At 41.9% G+C, this 22,239-nt stretch overlaps 1 protein-coding gene across 2 annotated transcripts in view; it reads right to left on the minus strand.

Annotated features, from left to right (window-relative positions):
- Positions 1-484: 484 nt before the first annotated feature.
- Slain1 (SLAIN motif family member 1) overlaps positions 485-22,239 on the minus strand; it is a 42,355-nt gene continuing 20,600 nt past the window's right edge. Inside the window, exons 3-8 of one of the 2 annotated variants that reach the window (XM_038310526.1) lie at positions 17,073-17,222; positions 15,904-16,053; positions 13,002-13,343; positions 4,000-4,155; positions 1,963-2,245; positions 485-858 (exon numbers count right to left, since the gene is read on the minus strand). In XM_038310526.1, coding sequence (XP_038166454.1) covers positions 783-858; positions 1,963-2,245; positions 4,000-4,155; positions 13,002-13,343; positions 15,904-16,053; positions 17,073-17,222 — 1,157 coding nt within the window. In that variant the 3' untranslated portion in view covers positions 485-782. The remainder of the gene's footprint in view (positions 859-1,962; positions 2,246-3,999; positions 4,156-13,001; positions 13,344-15,903; positions 16,054-17,072; positions 17,223-22,239) is intronic. The other variant, XM_038310527.1, reaches the window with a different exon arrangement.

The following is a 22,239-nucleotide window of genomic DNA, read 5'->3' on the forward strand; positions in this document are numbered from 1 at the left end:
TGGTTGAGTAGCAAACATTGCAGGTCTTAAGTGCAATGTGCTTGTGATATCGTCATAAATATGAAACTCATGTAAGACAATAAATTAACAATGAAAAAGACAAGACCGTTTAACTCTGCCGTCTGGCTGTCTCCTTGCAATGCTTTAGATTAAATTGTGCTCATTCAACGTAAAATTATGTCTCAAACTGTATGGTGTATTTTTGCTGATATATCCCGAGAGCTAAAAAAATAGTACCTTACCACAAAAATATTTTTATGGCACAAATTTTAAGTTGTTCCATAGTGGCTTACATAGGCATAAAAAGAAATAGGCACAAAAAATAAAATTCCTGTAAACTATAAAAAAATTAAAATTCAAACCATGTTATAGAACCTAGTTGTAAATATGCAATGTATTAAAATGCGGAACGTGTAATGGAAAGATGTTCAGAACACATAAGTAAAACGAACAAGGTACTTTAAAAACCTCATATGGCAAAGCATTATTGATACGTCTCAAGTCTCTCAAAAAGTATTCAGGTACAGAGCAGTTCTACAAAAACTTCCTAGATCTAAGTGTCACGATACCGCAACCGTGGATTTTGAGAATGCTGCGGTATCTCGGGCAGAGAGTAAGTGCAATCATTAGTCTCTGTGATTGGTCCATGGAAAAACAACGCAGTACGTATGTTAACGTGTGAAAGGGAAGAATATCCCGGCATCCACTGTTACCCAGCCAGCTAGGTAACACAACCCTCATTTTCACTTCTGTCTCATTCTTCAAGGGTCCATAAGAGGGCGTCAGTAGCAGCCGTCTCTCCAGTTCCCATCCCTCAGTGTGCTGAGCGAAGACAGGGGCTTCGGGGGCTGCAGGAAACTAGGAGGAGAGGAGAAAGCAAACGGGCCGTTAATAATCTCCCGGGCCCCATCACTCTGCTCCCCTCTCCCATCGGCTCCTCCATCCAGTAACGACAAGCTGTTGGCCCTGTCCCAAATGTGTGTCAAGTTACATCCTTCTGGGATCTCAGAGTGCATGCCCATCTGCTGGAGCCTGAGGCCGGAGAGCAGGGCCCCATGTGTCCCATGCGCACAAGTGAACTTTCAATATATGGAAAGGTTTATGACAGAGAAGTAAAAGGTGAAGTCCTTCATGGAAAGGCGGTTTATAACAGAGCAACTTGATTAGATACATAAGCTCAGGCACAAATTCTTAGCATTTGAAATAAAGATTCTCCTTTCGTGGTAGCAAAGAGCTTGAAAAATATTGAAAAACCCAATGTTTTCTCAAGTTTGAAGGAAACAGACTCTCTCATACTCTTTGATAGTACTAAGAGTAGAAATCTTCCTCCTTCAAGGTGTGTGTGTGTGTGTGTGTGTGTATTTTTCTTAAGGGAAAAAAATGGAGGTCCCCAACAATGACTATATAAGTCACATAATTCTGTCCAGTCATAAACATGGTACATCTCTGCATCTACGAAGGAAAATGAGCCATGATTTACTATCACCACCCTTGTCTAAAATGTACCCTTAGAAGGAATTTGATATTTTTAAGCTGAGGAAAAAAAAAAAAAAAAAAAAAAAAAAAAAAAAAAAAAAAAAAAAAAAAACTTGCCTGAGTCATCTGGAATTTACCAATACAATCTGACCAAGTTCCTGATGAATGAAATTAAGATGTTTCAAACCTTGGACAGAGGCATCACCATGAGCACAGACCTGAGGAGGGAGGAATCGAACCACAGGGAACTTGGGGCAGAGGGAAAAAAGCTCTATGGATGGGTCGAAGGACAAGGATGAGGTGGGAGAAAGGGGAATCTGACTACAGAGACCTAACTGAGAAAGAGAGACCCAGGGTGAGCCATTAATGAGAGTGAACTATGGTTAAACTTAGCCAGAGAAAAGCGAGGCGGAGCTGGAAACATTTTCATTGTCCTAGTATAGAAAGTTATCTGAACTAAATAACTACAACTGAAGTTATTCTTACCTTCTGACAGGTTGTGCAATTTTGCTCCGAGGCAGGTTGCTCCCATTTATTGCCAGTGAAGGTCTTGGAAGGGCACTGCGGCCCAGGATCCCGGACGCTGCAGCTTTGTTGGGAGTAGGGATTCCCGTGCTGCCGTACAGCTGCATGCCATTGGATGAAGGCACGCTGCTGCTGCCTTGAACGGTTGGACTCACGTAGGCTGTGGCTTTCAGGGGCTGCCGGACAGGCACCGGGAAATGCCCCACGCTGTGAACTCTGTGCTGAATCTGTCCTGGTGATGGGACTGCGGGAGAAAATTAAATCTGTGTGAAGGACTCTCAACTGCCTCCCAGTTTTATTTACATCCAGAGGAGCCTGAACTGTCTGAAGAGGTAAGTGATGGATAGGTTCTAAACAAGCATGTGCACACATGTGTGTACATGCACACACACACACACACACACACACACACACACACACTAAGGAAACTCCCCCGATGAAGGTCTCCCATTCTGTCTGTCAGCAATACTATGCCTAAATACAAATGAATAACATGAAGGGCAAAAACTAGGTCATAACTTGTGATTTCCCCAAACTTACATTATTATTCCCCCCTTAACACAAAGCCTTATCAATTAACATTGTCAGATTATACTTAAAATTATTAGGATTTACATGGAACTTTATATTTGTTTGAGTTTCCCTGGCATATGGGATTGCGTACGGTCTATAAGTGTGCACGTAAATTATAACTTCAACTGTTTATAACAGATTTGAAAATATTTATGGTATTAAATACTAAAAATAGAATAGCATCTATCTTTATTTTATGTATTACATATTCTTTTCAACTTTCTCAATTTTTCTAAATTGCAATATTTACCTGCAAGCTTATTCAAAATTTTTTCAAATCTCATGAAAAAAAGGTATAAAAGGACCTGCTCAGATCAAATCTGTGCTGCTCAAAGGTCAGCTAAATATTTAGAAGGCAATTCTACACACAATGTTTTTTCTTTTAGAAAATTTAAGAAACTCTGAATTACTTCAAGACAAATTTATGTTTGCTTAAAAATTATTAGGATTCCTTTTAAGAGCTGTTATTTATTGTATTTATTTATTTGTGTGTGTGTGTGTGTGTGTGTGTGTGTGTGCACCAGATGGTTATAAGCCACCTGATGTGGATGCTGGGGACTGTGTCTACTAGACAAACAGGAAGTGCTCTCAACAATTGAGCCATCTCTCCAGACCCCATTAGCATTTCTTGATAGTTGCTCTGAGGATAGCCTCGTGAAAACCAAACATGGGGACAATTTAATAGCTTTAATTATTGAGAAAGCCAGGGTGATGTTTGTAGGCACAGTCCTTAAGTAGCATTCATTATGACACTATCTCAGGGTTTATCTGAAAACTAAATTCATTAAAGCTGCTAAAGTCTTCGTACCTAAAGCCCTTTGTAAGCACTCAATTAAAAAAAAAAGCATGATTTTGACCTTTGTAGCAGTGGCAAAAATCTGTAAAATGAAGTAAGCGATCTGAGTAACAAGCCTTAAGTTTTTCTCCACACTGGGCATCATTTTACAGTCAACAGCAATAAACAGGCAGAAATATTTAAGTTTGTGCTCCTTTTCTCTAAGGATGAAGAGGCACAGTTTAGATCATCTTTGGAGGGAAATGCTCAGAATGGTTAAAAAAAAAAATCTGACCGAAGTAACGGCTGAACCAAACTAGAGTGCTTCTCTCTAATAAAATTGACAGACTGACCAAAAGATGAGAGTCTGCCTGGGTAAGGGGTTTGTATAATGATCAAACTCATGATTACTTTGGAGGTCTGCTATCCTGGGGTGTGAAGGTGCCCTATAATTTATTAGTACTAGCAACTGGCAACATGAACACTGGAGGAAATACTGCTTGATTATAGTGAGAACTAAGTTACAAGATGGAGAAAAGCCTTTCTCATGTGCCTAAGTGAAAAAAAAAAAAAACAATGAAAAACTAAGTTTTTCCTACTGGTGTTATAACTAATTAAAATCATCAGCGCCATCACTGGGTTACACTTACTGCAGGATGGTACCCTTGAGATCCCACTTCCAGCTCCATGCAAGCTGGAGTCAAAACTCTGACTGCTCCTCACGGTCACAGGAGAGCTAAGGTTGCTGCTGACTGTGGCGGTGCTTGGTGTCCGGGCCAGGTTAGGCATACTTCTTCGTAGCTTATCTAAAAGAAGAACAGACTTTTCTTAAGTTAAAAACCACACATGAATGCCCCTCCAATCAGAACATGTACTTTCAAAAGTAAATAAGTAAAACTGTCACTTTGATCAGTGGCACACAGAAAATAGCAAACAGACTAAGAACTGACCTCTTGTAAGGGCAATATATGCCCTAGAAAATTCTAACCAATACGTTGTTGACAAGAGAAAACACGCTGTCCTAATCAATTTTTCTGTTTGTTATACTCAGTAAGTGTGCAACACTACATCAGATAAGGTTAGAAATGAAAACACTAAAAATAAAGGCACATGCTAATTTAAAAAATAATATGAGATTCAAAACCAACACCTACTAAATTTTTTGCTAACATGTCAAAATGGAATAAATTAATAAAATTCCCCTCCACAAGTTGCATTAACTTCTTCAAAGTGTTAACCCTCCCAGTATGCAAGCAGTTTGCCCACTCCAGGGAAAGACCAAAAGACTGAATGGCCCGATTTTGTTTCTTTCCTGCTAGGTGAGTTTTCTGCCACCAGGAGGTGACAGAGAGTTACACATAAACAGCCTGGCTCAGATTTGAAAGTGCCAAACATCTGTTGAAGGTAATTGGTTCTTTACTGAACCTCCGCCTGCCCTATTACCACCCATGTGGTACATCCGGCCCCTGAGGCCAACCCGGACCAAGCACTAAACTGAACTTCATCCCTTTCCATTTCAGTTTGGCCTGCTCCCCCTCCTGCTGGACCCCAGATTCTGTCAGTTCTAATATTCAGCAGGTCCGCAACCACCACTCAGGTCACGCTCCTTTCTGTCACCATTTCCACACAATCCACTTCATTGGTTTCCAGGGACCCTGCCGCGCTTTCCTCGAACACGGGAACACACCAAGCTCGGCTCTACTTCCAATCCATTTTATCGCAATCCCAAAGCCTAAAATTCTGAACAAGGGCCAGATTAGACCTCCAGATTATAGGCTCAACAGACACAAGACTTATCTCCCGATGCCCCATTCCTGCCATTCAGGCCATCCCAATGACAGGGGAGAACTCTCTTACTGGCCCCTCCACTTGGACGATTTCTTCCTTCCATGGACGGAAGGAATGAACAGAAGAAATACTTATGGTGCAGAGACAAAATGCCAAGTAGTCTATAAGCACTGGGGATACCAAATGAATGAGCCCACCAGTTTCTAAATCTCGCTGAACTTATGATTTAAACCAGCACTTCTTATCTTTCGTTCCATTAGCAACCCTAGAGAGAAAAATTAACATGAACTTAAATTTAGTTTCTCCAAAGTGAAGGAAATTAAATATTAACGAATAACATTTTGAAAAGTAGAGGAGAGCTGAAATTTTGGAAGATCACAAACATGGTAATGCCTAAATTTGCTGTAATTCTTTTCTTCACTAAAATCTGTTAAGAATTATCTCCACAAAATATACTCTAATATACACTGGAGTGTGCATAACAGGACATACAGTCTCATGGTAACTTTTTTTCAAGCGAAATCAGAAACCAATGACATACTTGACTCCTCATGATGCACTGAAAATCAAACCAGAGCACTTCATATTTCTCTCCTGATACACCACACCATCTTCATTGCTTATATTCACCAACTCTACCTCTGTCTAGCAACGGTTTGCTCTTTGGTGTAGTCTAGGGACCGACAGATAATCAAGCAAGTGTAAAAAGCACATTAAATAATACATATGTACAGTAAGGAATTTTGGAAAGTAGTTAAGTCAACCTGCAAACCCACATTAATACATTAAGAATATATCCAACTCCTGCTTCACGGAGGGGCTCTTCTACACACCTGCTGGCTGGGGAATCTGCCGCTCCCACCTCCCCACCTGTGCACGGTACATAGTATCCTGCCATAGACTCTCCTGTCTCGTGGTTGCTTTTTTCATTATAGTCATTTCCTATTGCTCTCAGAGGATTCCTTCCAGTATCCCAGCTATCTAAAACCATAGATAGTTCCAAAACATACAGTTTTTCTTGCACATTCATACTATAATAAAAGATCGATAAAAGTTTAGAAGCAAGTCGATAATAAAAGTTATTTAAAACCTATTGTTTATGTCTTAGTCAGGGTTGCTATTGCCGTGATGAAACACTGTAACCAAAAGCAAGTTAGGGAGGAAAGGGTTTGTTCAGCTTACAACTTCCACAGCACTGTTCATCCTGGAAGGAAGTCAGAACAGGAACTCAAACAGGATAGGAACCTGGAGGCAGGAACTGATGCAGAGGCACCACTTATAGAATCCAGGACCTAGGGGTGGCCCCGCCCACAATGGGGTGGACCTTCCCCCATCAATCACTAAGAAAACACTCTGCAGTCTTGCCCACAGGCCCATTCTCCCTCTTTGTTTTTTTCAAAATAGGGTTTCTCTGTAGTCCTAGCTGTCCTGGAACTAGCTCTGCAAACCAGGCTGGCCTCAAATTCAGTGATCCACCTGCCTCTGCCTCCCAATGCAGGGATTAAAGGAATATGTCACCATCTGGACCTATAGCCCAAATTTATGGAGGCATTTTCTCAATCTAAGCTCCCTCCTCTCCAGTTATAAAAACTAGCCAGCACAATCCACTTCTGATGCTTTCCATTTACTATCTTCTGAACTCAGTAAACAGGGTAACAAAGCACAGAAAACAAACCTCAGATTAAGGGAAGACTACCTTCTTGAGGCTTCCCCTGACTCCCCCTCCCCTGAGTTGAGAATAAGCCCAAGGCTTCTCAAGTGCAGCAAGCACTTTATCAATGACCTTTATACCCAACCCTATGTGAGGTCTATTTTTAATGGTATGTCTTATATTTTCCCATTCCTATTAAAGGCCCCAGCCCCATACAGCAGGCACTTAAGATAGTCAACAAAGGGTGTGTGTGTGTGTGTGTGTGTGTGTGTGTGTGTGTGTATGCAGAGTATGTGATAAAAGCAAGACATTAAAAAAACGCACAGCTAGGTCTCTTGAATATCACCAAACTGGTGTGAAGATGAACCTACATCAGTATGAAACTATTTTCACTATATATTATTTTAGATAGCATAGAAGCAGAGGGAAACAATCATATACTATTTACTAGAAAATTGAGCTTCAATATTTTGAAATTTTAATTCCAGGAGTCGATACTGTGGCTCAATGGTAGAATGGTTTATCTAGCACAGGTTGGGCCCTAGGTTGCATTCCCAGTAGTATTAATTAATTAATTGCTAATTAACTAAAACAAACTAAAATGTATTTATTTTCAAAAATCTACCATAAAAGTTTTAAACATAGCAATGAAAAACTATACCATGAGCACATGCATGTTTTCTCCTGGAGCTACCGGTTGTTCCCATTCTGCCATGGTTAGTTCATCGTAACATGTACATTTGTTTACTTTCAGCTGTATGAAAGCTTCAGACACTCTTGATACTTTAACCCTAAATGCATCTGGATCTCCTAAGAGGAAGAAATGTCTATAGAATCACAATACTTGTTATCACATTTAAGCACAGGAGCATCATAATTCATAAGCAAAAATCTTCCAAATATCTCAAGAATGCCATTTATTACATTCCCCCCAAACCATGATCCAGATAAGGTACATACATCATGTGTGGCTAATCTCCATTAATCCAGACACACTGATCTTTAAAAGCAGTCTTTACTCGTATTTGGGTACCAAGCCAATTTCCTAACTCCATAATCCTGAAATATGCCCTTATTAATAATCTGTCTGAATACAAATCCTTAGGACACTTTGGGCTGAGCTGTGGCCTGTGGTTGAATCAGACCATCAGGAAATATGGTTCACTTCACTGGCAAACAAATTGGAATGTACTCACACACTTTAAAGTCCAAGGACTAAAAAGCAATGTCCTAATTCCATCTTCCTAAGAAATTAGAGATTTTATCTCCAAGGGCCAATAAACAGCAGAAGAAAGAGACTGAGAATAGAATTCAGATGCTCATGGTTGGGGGCAGCAAAACTCAACCGTCTGTGGAGCACAGACAACCCAGAAGTCAAGGAGACAGTAATTTCACCTGCCAACACAGGCCTCCTCTTCCCCCCACGGAAGGTCACTGTGCTACATCCCAACCCCCCCAAAACCCTGAAAGTACAGGAGGGGTGGGAAAGAATCTACTTAGGTTAGTTACTTCTGTTATCTGATGAAACATTTACTGTTTGACAAACAAGTCCCAATTCAATGATTCCCCCAAAACACACGAAGAACTTTTATGAGTTTTCACTTTTGAAACTAGATAGTGTACGAGCCACAAAAACAATATTTTAAAAATTTATTTCTATATGATGTTTTCTAGCTCCATCCATTTGCCTGCAAATTTAAAGATGTCGTTATTTTTTTCTGCTGTGTAGTACTCCATTGTGTAAATGTACCACATTTTCCTATCCATTCTTCAGTCAAGGGCATTTAGGTTGTTTCTAGGTTCTGGCTATGACAAACAATGCTTCTATGAACACTGCGTGAGGTAACCCAGACTCAGAAAGACAAATATCATATGTACTCACTCATAAGTGGTTTTTAAACATGAAGCAAAAAATTTACACAATTCACAATCCCAGAGAACCTAGACAACAATGAGGACACTAAGAGAAACATACATGGATCTAATCTATATGGGAAGTAGAAAAAGACAAGATCTCCTGAGTAAATTGGGAGCATGGACACCATGGGAGAGGGTTGAAGGGGAGGGGAGAGGCAGGGAGGAGAGCAGAGAAAATAAATAAATATATATGTATATAATTTTTCCATACAGGAAAAAAATCTATTTCTAGCCGGGTGGTGGTGGTACATACCTTTAAACCCAGCACTTGGGGGGCAGAGATTGGCAGATCTCTGTGAGTTCGAGGTCAGCCTGGTGTACAAGAGGTAGTTCCAGGACAGGCCCCAAAGCTACAGAGAAACCCTGTCTTGAAAAACCAAATTTTTTTTTTTAAAAAAAAAATCTATTTCTACTATTTTAAGTGGGTTTGTTTTACTAAGGTTGTGGTTTTCTTTGAGACAGAGTCTCACTATGTAGGTGTGGCTGGCCTAGAACTCATCATAGACCAAGCTGGTCTTGAACTTATTGATCCACCTGCCTCTGCCTCCCCAGTGCTAGGATTAAAGGTTTTAGTTTGAGTGAGGTATACTTCATCACAATAATTATACACAATTCAGTACATTTTAAAAATAACATCTTATTGTTTGAAAACTTTATACCTGTATACAACGTTTCTTTACCACATCTGCTCCTCCCCTCCCTGCTCCAGTTTACTCCAGGATCCCAACTTCATGTCCTCTTTTAAACTTTTTATTTTAAAAATAGAACCAATAGCTAATAATTATTTCCTCCCACTTATATTGTTTTAGGAGCTGAGAAGAACACTGGATATTCTCAAAGTTACCATTTTTTCTTTCATAAGTTGGTTCAAATGACATTCTATGGTAACAAACGGAGGCTCAGATATCTGAGCCATATGCTTTAAAAAATGTTCAAAAATGTGTAGGTGGAGTGGGAGAGAAATTTTATTCAGCACATCTACTGCAGGCAATGTAGTATTTATTATTTAATTTATTCCTCATAACATATTAAAGTTGGGAGAGACACCAGATGGCTTGATGGGAAATTACAGAGATGTTTTCTGAAAGTCACATGTTATCTTCGCTTCGCTTTGCAGCTTAGAAAATCAAAGCTCAGTGACCTGAGAAACTTCAGCGTGGGAAGGCAGGACTGGAACTCAGGCCCCACTGACTTCAGAGCCTGCGCTCTCAGCCATGAAGCAGATTCATCAGAAGCACATCTGGAAAATTACCTTTGCATTCCATGCCCCCTCGCACGCAGAAACTGAAAACTACCACAACCAGACCCTGGATGGAGTATGTGCCTGTTTGCCTGCGAGCAGCATTGTAGCGTGGGCTTCAGGGAAACCTAATCCTTTCAGAACGGTGTTTGAGCAAAGGGTTATCCCTTTTCTAAGGTAGGACAAGCAGCGGCATGGAAGGGAACAGTCCCACTGACGATACCAGTTGTACCGTCTGGGTTTGGGTGTCAACTTGATTCAAGCTAGAGTCATCAGAGAGGAAGGAGCCTCAGTAGAGGAGACACCTTGATGAGAGCCAGCTATAAGGTGTTTTCTCAATTGGTGATCATCACTGGGGAGGGCCCAGACCATGGTGGGTAGTGCCATCCCTGGGCTGGTGTCCTGGGTTTTATAAGCAAGCAAACTGAGCAAGCCCTGTGAAGCAAGGCAGTAAGCAGCTCCCCTCCATGGCCTCTGCATCAGCTTCCAAAACTGCTTGGGTTCCTGTCCTGACTTCCTTCAGTGATGGACTATAGTGTGGAAGTGTGAGCCAAATAAACCCCTTCCTCCCCAAGTTGCCTTTGGTCATGGTGTTTCTTCACAGCAATAGAAACCCTAACCAAGAATAACTGATTATACCAGGAGCGGGGTATTGCTGTGACAGACTTGACTATGTTTTGGGGAGGACAGTGGAAGGACTTAGGGACTTTGGGCTAGAAGAACTACTGAGTGTTAAGAGTTCTTTGTGTTCTGTGGGAACTTGGGAGAAGAATGTTGAGAACGGTGCAGAGGATGGAGCTCTGGCTTGTGAAGTTTCAGAGGGAAGCTTGAAGACACTTTCGGGACCATTTGTTATTTTGAATTAACATTTTTTAGTTCTGATTAGCTGGGGCCTAAGAATCAGCTGTGATTAACAAGTTATCAGGACTACCAAAGTGAAGCTGTGCTTTGCTGGGGTACTTGATGCTGGTCAGCTGGCGCTAAGAAATTAGCAGCGATCAAGAAGAAGCCAGTATCCCTGAAGTGAAATCTGGGAAGCGTTTCCTGAGAGCACAGAGAAGCTGTGTTCCAGAGGCGGCCAAAGTTGTACCTCGTGCTGGCAGCCGGACTTGGTAATGTGTAAGAGTCACCCAGGTGGTCTCAGCTTTTAAGGCATGAAGGGTCATGTGTGCAGAGAGGGAAGTGGCAGAGAAGTGACCCAAGCCCTGTGGAGGAATCCAAAGATCAGGAGTGGGTCCCAGATATTGAATGGTTGGAATCTGGTTCTGCTTTGATTTGATTGTGACTTTGCCCTGATTTTTCCCTCTTGAAGTAAGAAAGTATTTTTCTGAAGCCCACAGTTGAGAGACTGTGAATTTTAAGAGGCTGCAGATTTTAAGAAATTGGTTATTTTAAAGGGACTGGAATTTTAATATGTTTGAATTTGTAAAGACTGTGGGTCTTTCAAAGTTATTTAAGTTTTTAATGTGACATCTTGGGGATGAATAAGAAAGGACAGGTTGTGGCTTAACAGTGATGTGTCTTGTGTATCAACTTGACACGGGCTAGAGTTATTAGAGGGGAAGGAGCCTCAGTTGAGGAGATGCCTCCATGAGCTCCAACTGTAAGGCCTTTTCTCAATTAGTGATCATCGCTGGGGGAGGGTCTAGCCCACTGTGGGTGGTGCCATCCCTGGGCTGGTGGTCCTGGGTGCTGAGCAAGCCATTAAGAGCAGCCATAAGCAGCACTGTTCCATGACCTCTGCATCAGCTCCTGCCTCCAGGTTGCTATCCCAACTTCCTTCAGTGATGAACAGCAACGTGGAAGTATAAGCCAAATAAACCCTTTCTCCTCAACTTGCTCTTTAGTCACGGTGTTTCATCGCAGAAATAGTGACTTAAACTAAGACATCAGCCAAGATGTAGAGCCAGAAGTTGCATGGCAAACTCAACTGCGGTGCTGGAAAACCCCCTTCTTTAAACTGTAACACGGTGTCTAGTAGGCACGGAGAATGTAGCACCATCTGGCTGCCATTCAGAGCTTTACGGTATTAACTGTTATGACTTTCTTTAGCCAGATCTTACACTTAAAATCTGAGACTCTCAAGAGAGAAGCTCAGAGTATAATGCTTTAAATACTTTCAGATGAACTTCCGGCTTACGGAAAAACACAAGTATGGCAGAAGAAACAATGAAACTAAAATGTGCAGCATCTGATCAGTAATCCAATTTGTAGTCACCCTGGTGACATTTAAAAATATCATTTGTTTACTTCTAGACTTTGAGAAATGGTAGGCTTTGATAATTAAAGGCTCTAAATATATAGGTCCAAAGCAGTTAAGTAGTTTCTTCAGTTTCCTAGGCTGCTTTAATAGACTCCCCCTAGTCCAAGTGTGCAAGAGCAGCATCCTCCCAAAGCCTCAACACTTCCTATCAGTCTGCGCTAAAGCCCACAGTAAGAGGCTGTTGACGTTATGAATGCAACACGGGACCTTCAACTACATGGAGCTCAGCCATGAAGTCCTCAGGCTGCACCCTACAAACTGTAGGACAAACAGCAACATAAAGATTTCCACACTCAGGGGCTGGAGAGATGGCTCAGTCAGTAAAAGGCAGGCACCACAAAGCATGAGAACCTCAGTTCAGATCCGCCAGCACCCAAATAAAAAGAATCTCTATAATCTCAGCTCTAGGAAAGCAAACAGACGCACCAGGGCCTGTCAGGCAGCCAGTATAGCCACAGCAGCAAGTTCCAGATTCAGTGAGATACCGGTCTCAAAAAATAAGGGGGAGAGTTAATGAAGCCAGCAGCCATTGACCTCTAACCTCAGCGAATACATGTGCATGCATGTGTGTGTGCGCACTGTGCACACACAAATACACAAAAAGGTCTCCACACCTCAGTGTGATTCTGAGGTGGGATCATCATGGTAGTCTTCCTGAGGTCAGAAATCTATAAAGCTGAGACATAACTAGAAGATGGTCAATTTTAGACGTAATTTAGACCAAACTGATTAGGATGAAGTTAGATCCGAGAAACACCTGCCAACGAAGTGTTGCCGGTATGACATAACCTACCTCCGTTGGTCCTATTTGGCTGCTGATCTGGAGTTTGGGCTTGAGGTGAATAATACTGTGGCTGCTGGAAATTATTTGAAGGAAAATACTGGGAACTGGGGCTCCTCCTACAATCACGGATGCTGGAAAAAGTCTGTGAGTGGGGAATTCCTCTTTGGAAAGGCGAACACCTCGGAAGGCGAGGCTGAGGTGGTGGCAAATGATCAAATTCTTCCTCGTCCTCCAAGCTGTACCGGTCGTATTCTTGATCACTACATGTCCCTTTTTTTCCTGAACTCAGTGACACACTGGAGCTGTGTCTGGACACGGATGCTGAAGTGGAAGCATAGTCTTGCCTGAGACCTGGTTGAAACAAACAGTTCATGTTTTTATTTTAAAAATGATAATAAATTACTCAAACAAGTGTACACCATAATTTGTTTCCGGTTATTAAATCTCCCCCTTCAACACAAACAAAAACATACATTTATCTACAAAACACATATCTAATGTTAGGTCAGTCAACACTGAAAAAAAAACATACCCCCACCTCCAGTGAAGGGCAGACCTACCTGCCATGACTGCAGACATCACCACCTCTACTAGGAGAGAGCCGCTTGTTGGTCCCTTGCTGCTCAGCCCCCATCACAAAGAAACTGTATTAATTAAATCACTGTTTGGCCCATTAGCTCTAGCTTCTTATTGGCTAGCTCTTACATATTAATTTAAACCATATCCATTAATCTGTGTATCGCCATGTGGCTGTAGCTTACCCGTTAAAGTTTCGGTGTCTGTCTCCAGTGGGAGCTACATGGCTTCTCCCTGACTCCACCTTTCTTTCTCCCAGCATTCAACCTAGCTTTCCCTGCCTACATAAGTTCTGCCTTGCTATAGGTCCAAAGCAGTTTCTTTATTAATCAATGGTACAGAGGAAAATCCCACATCAACTACCTACACTATTCTCCAAATTACCCCCTTTCAAGTTTGGAAATAGAAAAACAGAATTAGGAAGAAATGTTCGCTATAATTATAGTTCCCTGTGATTAGAACAATTATAAAGAAACTAATCCCTGACAGAGTAAGGAACCTGTACCCTCTAGAACCTGGGGTGCAAACATTGTCTGGCAAGGTCACAACTCCTGTATTCTTTTAGGTTACTAAGCTAGTATTTCCTTCATACTTTGGTAATGTTTTAATGCTTCAGTGGTCTTAGGTCATCTTCAAAATGACTTTTAAAAAGAAGAAAATCTGCAACTTTTTCAGTATTTAACATTGTCTATCTCTTTGGGATTACTTAATATCTGACTGAAACTGACATCCAATTATTTTCCACACTTAGACTATTTATGATACTATTAATGATTTACTATTAATTTACTATTAATGATACAAAATAATCACCTTGATCTTCAACATATATCTTGCTAAAGCCTCCGTAAGTATCACCTAGTTTTTCACAGTACTCTTGACTAATTGTAAAAGTAAGAAATTTGTATGTTTAACTACTTCCACTACACTGGCCTGAAAAGAGAATCTGAAAACAAGCTTTGCCCGGTTCTGTGATCTACATCTTCTTGTGCCCTTGACATATAGTACCAGTGTCTCTGAAGTACTTCACACTGACACTTAATAAAGTGCTCCATTTCTAGAAGCCCCTCAGTTATTTACCCCGAAACATACTAAGGCATTAATTGAACTTTTTAAAGATCACTATAGAGCCCCACAAAGTTCCAGAAAATAATACTATCACTTCACCGAGCTCCCAACAGTTTTGCAAATTTATGGACTAGCATAACAACGTATTAACAGTGATATAATCTACTCATTTTATTCAGCTTTTCATTTCCTTTATGTATGTACAGGTTAATATTAAGTACTTATAAATTTACCAGCTACAGGCGTTTATGCCATTCAAACTATATATAGAACAGAACAGTTCCATACCATGGAAATCCTTTGTGTTACCCTTCAGAAGCACGTCTGCCACCCTCTCCTTTCCAAGACCCCAGCCCCACCCCCATCCACCAACGTCCTGGGTCTCTAAAGTTCTATCATGTCAAAATGGTACACAAACGGCATCACACTGCACACCATCTCTTGTGTATCTTGCTCTCACTTTCACGATTCCCTGGAGCCCACCCGAGATGTCCTCTCTACGCCAGCTCCTGGCTGTGGATGTACTGTTCCATGATATGGACACATCACCCTTATTCAACCACTCACTGCTGAAGGGCATCTAAACACAGTCCGGTTAGAGACTGATGGAGCGCAGAAGTGTCTTCCCTAGGCTCAGGCATTTGGATACTCAGTCACCATTGGAGGCTCTGTCTCCATTTAGGAGCTGGGAGCCCTGCTGGAGAGGAAGTACTTCACTAGAGGCAAGCCTTGAGAGTTCATAACCGCGTCCCAATCCAGTTCACCCTCTGCTTCCAGTTTGTTGCTAAAGATGTGATCTCCCAGCTTCTTTCTCCTGCCACCATGCCTGCTGCTTGCTGCCATGCCTCCATCAAGCCATGATGGGCTCTCAACCCTCTGGAACTATCGGCAAAAGTAAATTCTCTTTCCCTTAAGTTGCCTGTGGTTATGTTGTTTGACCACAACAAGAGAAAAGTAACTGACAAAGACTATTGCAAACACAGATGCTGAGAATGTGTGTGTGTGTGTGTGTGTGTATAGATTTTTATGTGAACACATACTTCTACTGCTCTGAGAGAAATGTTCAAGAATGCCTATGGTCTCCAAGAATCAGTGTGACCCCAAGAGTATGCCTAGTGCCTACAATATTCTTCAGCCCTTGGACATGGAACTCTTCCAACCACAGAGGAAGGTGACACAGAACACAGAATCCAGTTGACTGCCTGACTCCACCCATCACTGAAAGTCTAAGTGGAAACCTCATGCCCCTTGGTTAGAAAGAACATACTCTCTTCTTGCAGGCGAGCCATGATCTGAACATCAGTGAGGTCCTGTAACTTATATCCCATGGATATAGAATCATCTTCCAGCTCTGAAGTACTCAGCTCACTGTCAATGGATGACTGGGGACTGAGAGGGGAGCCCCTGGAGGTGTAACCTAAAACACAAAGGAAATGTGTTATTATTTAGGAAAATGGTAAGCATGCATGTGCTATAATTCATATACAAGTGGCACTTTTGCTTACATGCTATCACAAAAAGACTGACATGTTGCCATTTGACAAACAATAAATACATCTTACATGTTCATAATTCCTAAGAATGAAGTAATTTACTGTTTTCTCTTTTAAAATACAACTTGTAGAAAGAAAACATAATCATCCTGTACTGTCTACTAAAAAATTAATGCCCAACTCTAAGGGTGTGGTGTTTGAGTATACATACATGCATACATATGTATATAAATATATACACACAATGCACACTTTTAACTGATAATCAAATGAATATGTCTCTGGCAACAACTGATTATATATTTCACAATTAAATTTAACACTAGTCAATTTTTAGTGGGCAGACACAGTAGTATCATTTATGGAAAAGGTCATGCATAAAAGACACATTTATGTAAAAACATATACACGTCATAATTTAGAGCAGTAAGTAATCATGGGCGCCTTGCTGAGACCCAGTGAAAAGTAACCCATAGGTTAAGATAAATGAAGCAAGCAAGAGCAAGCCAGATGAAAGAGCATTGTGGGTCAGATTCGCACCAGTGCTGAGACAAGAAAGGCAACCATGAGACCAATCTTGTGACAATCCAATACAACCATTCCTTCTCCTGAAGCCAGGATTTAAAATGCTAACAGAAAACACAGACTGTTTAGAAAAATGACATAAAGTCACGTGACTTTAAAATCAGTACAAAACTACCTAACCTGTATTCACAACCCATCCATGCTGGGCATTTGCTATAGAGGGCGGATGGTCTACCAAGCATGGCTGAGACCAAGCAGTAGGCAAGCACACGGATGTATGCGCTTTCTTCCCAGTAAGCCTGTGGCATCGCCTCCGTGACACTAGGTCACTCTCGGGATCCCCATGGCTGATGCTGTGAGTTGCGTTTTGTGACTTAAGTAGCAAAGCAAGCAGCTTGTCAGGAAGTTGAAATATTACCTGTTCTTTCGGGTGTTAGTATTGCTTTGTTGGAGGTTTTAGAGGAGCTGGGAGTGCTAATGCCATTGCTATAAGGGCTGAGTCTCGCAACGGGACTATAGGGGAGAGCCAGGGAGGCAGGTGAGGAGAAGACGCTCCACCATCGGCTCGCTGTCACGGAAGAAGCAAACGCACAGAGGTTAGTTCCGCGCGGGCAGGCGCCGGCCCATCCGAGGGACAAAGGGACACTGTTTCAAGGAAGGAAAACAAAGCAACTTTTCATATTTTAACCAACTTCCATTTATCCAAGGGAAAAATGTGAAAAACCGGGCCATTTCTGAGTGAGGGAGGCCCCATTCACACAACCACTGAGAAACAGAACGTCTGTCTCAGTCCGATGAAAGTCAATATGAGTGTATAAAAGGGAAAATTCAAATTTGTACATCAGAAAAAATTTCCATTTCCAAATAAAAATTAAGTGTTTTCTGATCACAAACAATACCAAAAGGTCAAAGCCAGAATAAAAAAACTTGAAGTTTCTAGAAGTCTGGGGACTTGTTCTTAATATTGACCATTTAGAGCCCTAAACAATTGCTTTGTTCACTTCAATGCAGTTAATTTAAGAACATACTGATCAAAGAATTTTATATAAATGTGTCTGGAGAGATGACTCAGCAATTAAGAGCACTTGTCGCTCTTGTAGAGACCTTGTGTTTCCAGTGCCCCCATGGTGGCTCAGTCATTCTGAACACAGTTCTGGAGAGTTTCTGACCTCTGTGAGCGCCAGGCATGCTCGTGACACACACAGACACATGCAGGAAAACACTCATACAAATTCGATAAATCTATTTTTTTTTAATTTTATGTAGAAAATTGTATTTGGATTGCAAGACAAGCTCATAAGGCCTGCTGTGCTCCAACGCCTTTGGGTTTCAGATGAGCTTTGGTGAAGTGGTACACAGGCCATAGAAATCTGTCCCCACCAACACATCACGACAGCAAACTTAGATGACAGTGGCAGAGATGGCCAGTGATGGCCTTTCTTTTATAAGACTCTACAGACTTTCTGCAGAGAACAAACGGTGTGCATGCAATTTTTAAAAGCAGACTATCAAATTGATATTTTGATGTGAAATTGGAAAACCGTAAAGGAATTGTGCTAATAATCAACACAGCATCAAATTCTTCGGTTATCACACACAGCATCCTAACTGGTTTCTTTCCCTCAAAATTACCCCCTCCTTGTTAATTTTAAGCTCATGGAAAAGACCCCACATGATAAATCCCTGGTTGAGCCACAAACATTTACAGAGTCATCGCCACGGCAGGCAAGCCACTACGGTGGTCAGAGTTTACTTTCCCAAAGGAGATTATTCAGACACAGAAACAAGAAGGGAGAAACAGAGTCAGCCTAAACATTTGACAACTTTGAAGGGCATTCCCGGGGCCTTTCTAAGGTGGGCGCTAATGAGCACCCACCCACGGCTGAAAATTGCTCAATGTGGCCAGCAGGATGGGGAGAAATGGTGGATGTGGGAAGTCAAGCAAATGGTGAGCTGTAACACAGGACTCTGCAGGGCCTTGAAAATCCCACCAAAATCATTTAAAAGAGCACACTGCTTCCCCTTCCTTCAGTCCAGAGTCTTTGGATGTGACTTTAATTATATAAATGTGGTTTTATTTTCTATATAGGTAAAAAAAAAAAAGGCAACAAAGCAACTATATTTACAATAACATTCAGAATCCTCAGGTTGCCTGGGAGACAGTGCCATGAGATCCGGTCCTAAGTGACATGGGTCCATCATGCCCCGAGTCAACCTGCGTGTCTGGGCTTCAGCAATTCTCGCTCTGTGTCAGAGTGGACAGGGGCCCTAGGAACCTTGGCTCTGACTTGACCCCAGATATATTGCAGAACTGCAGAGAATACGCAGCACACACACACACACACACACACACACACACACACACACACGGGTAGCTGGCCTTACAATCTCCAGTCTCTATTATTGGGTGTCTGCCGTTACAAATTCTATACTGAAAAGGCAAAGTCAATAGTTCTTTGTGACCGCTAACTTGCTTAACAGACAATGGTATTTTATAGGAGTTTGATCGCTCGCCAGGCAAACCACAATGACTTCGTGTTCTCGCCCACAGATGCAGGGGACAACAGATCACAAGTAAACAGCGTTCGTAATTCTGCACAATAACTACAGTGACCCAGCCTCCCTGCACAATGGCACAGTTATTGTGGCTATGACAGCAAGACCCCAGCTAAGAACACAAATAGCATCTATTGCAAGAAAGAGCATTCTGGATTGTTCTTCAGCAAGCAATTGGCATTTAGGGAGAGGGAGTAGAATTATTGTAGACAGAATCTCTCCTAACAATGTTGCTCTATTAGTGCCCAAGGCTGTGATGGGGAGGAGAGGGAAAGGGAGCAAGGGGCAGGCGGAAGAGAGGCTTCCTCCTTGCTCCTCTCTGTGGAGCTAAAGAGCTGCAACAGAGACTTTTATACGTAACTAACAAGACAGGACATTTAAAAGGGGCAGTTTATATCTTCATTCAAATAATATTTCTGATTTTGTTAACTTGGGATTAATTTTGTTTGTTTTTTCTCATACAGCACACACTGGCCTCAAACTTACTACATAGCTGAGGCTGGCCTTGACTCCTGAGATCCTGCTTCTATGTCCAAAGTGCTAGGATTACAGACAGATGCCATCACACCCAGCTAGCAGAGCTGACTGTCTTAATATGAAGATGTTAACTTGTCAGATACTCGAAGATGCCCAAAATGACCCTAAGAGGAGGAAGACAATCTTACCAGGGCAGAGAATGGGTGACAAACTCCACTACAATTTTCCTTTACCACTACTGTGAGGAAAGGTTTATCTGTGAGAAAAAAAAATGGAGATGCTATGGGCTGTGCTTTTCATTCAATTTAAACTCTTTGGAGAAAAAGTCAGATGTACTTAGTCATTGGCTCATTTATTTTCTGTGCATCTCCAGAGCTTTTAAACTTAAAAAAAAATGGATATTTACAAAATTATTCTTCTACCTTATTGTATATAACTATGAGGAAAAAAATCCTAGGTGAGTCCTGCAGAGATGACAGTAAGACAATCACAGGAGGGTGGTGGACAATGGTCACTTTCAGAAAGAACTTAAAGGTTTTGCCTCCCACCCGCAAAGGATTATTGTGTGGATGACAGAGAAGTTTCCAGAAACATAGATAGTCCTACCTGCCTTCAATCAGCTTTGCCTAAACATACAAAAATACAGGGACGATTCAGATTTAATTGAATACAAGTCTGTGCACATTATCAAAATCAAACTGAAGAATCAGTGTAACCTAATTCACATGAACGAAAAGCATGATCTAATTAAAGCCTCTGTGATGATCCTCCAGAGGTCGGCTCTACACAAAGCTGGGACTTCAAAAACCAAGACATCCATGGCTAGAGAGACAGTGTGTGTGGGGGGGGACAGTGCAGGGGGGGACAGTGCGGGGTCTGCTCTTCCTGAGGACCTGAGCTTGAGGGACAGCACCCATGCCCAGCACCCTAACTCCAGCACCAGCGGATCTGATGTCCTCTTCTGGCCTCCACAGTTCTACAAGTGCACACATAGCATATATCACAGAGCCACCCCACCCATACACGCAAATAACAAAGGAAGCAACTAATGCCATCAAATGCTCTCTTGACAGCTGTTTTCACACTTTCCCTCACGTGGAGAGAAGCGTCTCTAGAAGCTCCTATGCCATTAGGGAATGGAGCAACAGACGACACACACTAATAATGTTAAAAATGGGAAACTGACTCATATCTCTTGACTTTAAAACTATCTTACCACTCCTGGTTTAACAGCTACAGTATTTTATCCAATTCCTTAACGTCTCTGAAGACAGAGGTAAGTATAACAAGATATTTCAAGCCAGCAATAGATTTGGTGAGGGGAAAAGCCTGCAGAACACAACAACTAAATCACTGAACTTAACCGGGATTAACTTGTGACTCGCTGTTAACGATTTTTATCTTGTTAATGGTGAGGATCTGTGACTGGGGAAACAAACCTGCAAAAATTAGCAGGGAGTCATTGTCTGGGGTAACTGAAAAATTTTGGGCTGCCCAGTTAAAATGAAAGCACAAACCAGTTGGCAGCAAATCACACAAAAGGCTAAGAGGGTTTCCTCAATCTTGAAAAGTCAACATCTTCTAAAATCTCTCACAAGTTCAGAACTTCAGTGCTGTTCAAAGGATTCACACACACACACACACACACACACACACACTGCTGTCCATTACAAAGCATCTGTGTTGTTTAATCAGGTGAAGAAGCCCTGGAGGAAAGACCTTTGATCTCTCCAAGGGTGTCTCTCAGTGCTTCACGTTTATTCTGAGCATAGCCCTGATCTCTATCCCTGCCCCATCACTGCAATAACATGCACAGGCAAAGCTGCAGCGTGCAGACACTGTGCCAACTCTTACCGCAGCAGTCTCCTAGCGACCCCTTAAAGAAATCAGGTGACCTAGTGTCAGTGTGGCTCCAGGTGGGTGCGATTTGTGGTGCAAATACAGGCGTTTTAGAGCAGCCCAGAGCTGGCTCTCCAGACTAACAATTTTAGTAAAAACTCTTATCAGCAAATTTTACTAAACTTTACACAGACTCGTTTTCTAAGTACATAATGACCTTCTATCTCTTGGCTCATGGTCTCTCTTCTCAAATAGCTATACGTATAATCTCTGTCGTTTCCTATGTTTTTTGCCTTGTGTGGCTGGTCAACTGTCATGTCAATCTTTGTAAGGCAGAGTCCTGTGTGACTTTGAGAGGAAGGGAGGGAGGGAGGGAGGGAGGGAGGGAGGGAGGGAGGGAGGAAGGAAGGAAGGAAGGAAGGAAGGAAGGAAGGAAGGAAGGAAGGAAGCCTACAATATGATACAGACCGTCAATATTTACAAAACACATTCAGAGCCATTCAGTATTTGCCAAGAGATACAGAAACCAACACAGGTCAGTTCCTAGCGGCTGCTGGATCTCTCTCTCACAGACACACGCTGCAGACTCTCCTGCTCCCCACTCACACTGGGAAGTATGCCCAGCCCTATGCTCCCACCTGCTTTGTAAAACTTATTTCTCCCTCACTTGTGTAGGCACCCACTATCACACTAGAAAGGACCAGATGCTACAG

The sequence above is a fragment of the Arvicola amphibius genome, chromosome 13 (assembly GCF_903992535.2).
Source record: "Arvicola amphibius chromosome 13, mArvAmp1.2, whole genome shotgun sequence".
Taxonomy (NCBI): domain Eukaryota; kingdom Metazoa; phylum Chordata; class Mammalia; order Rodentia; family Cricetidae; genus Arvicola; species Arvicola amphibius.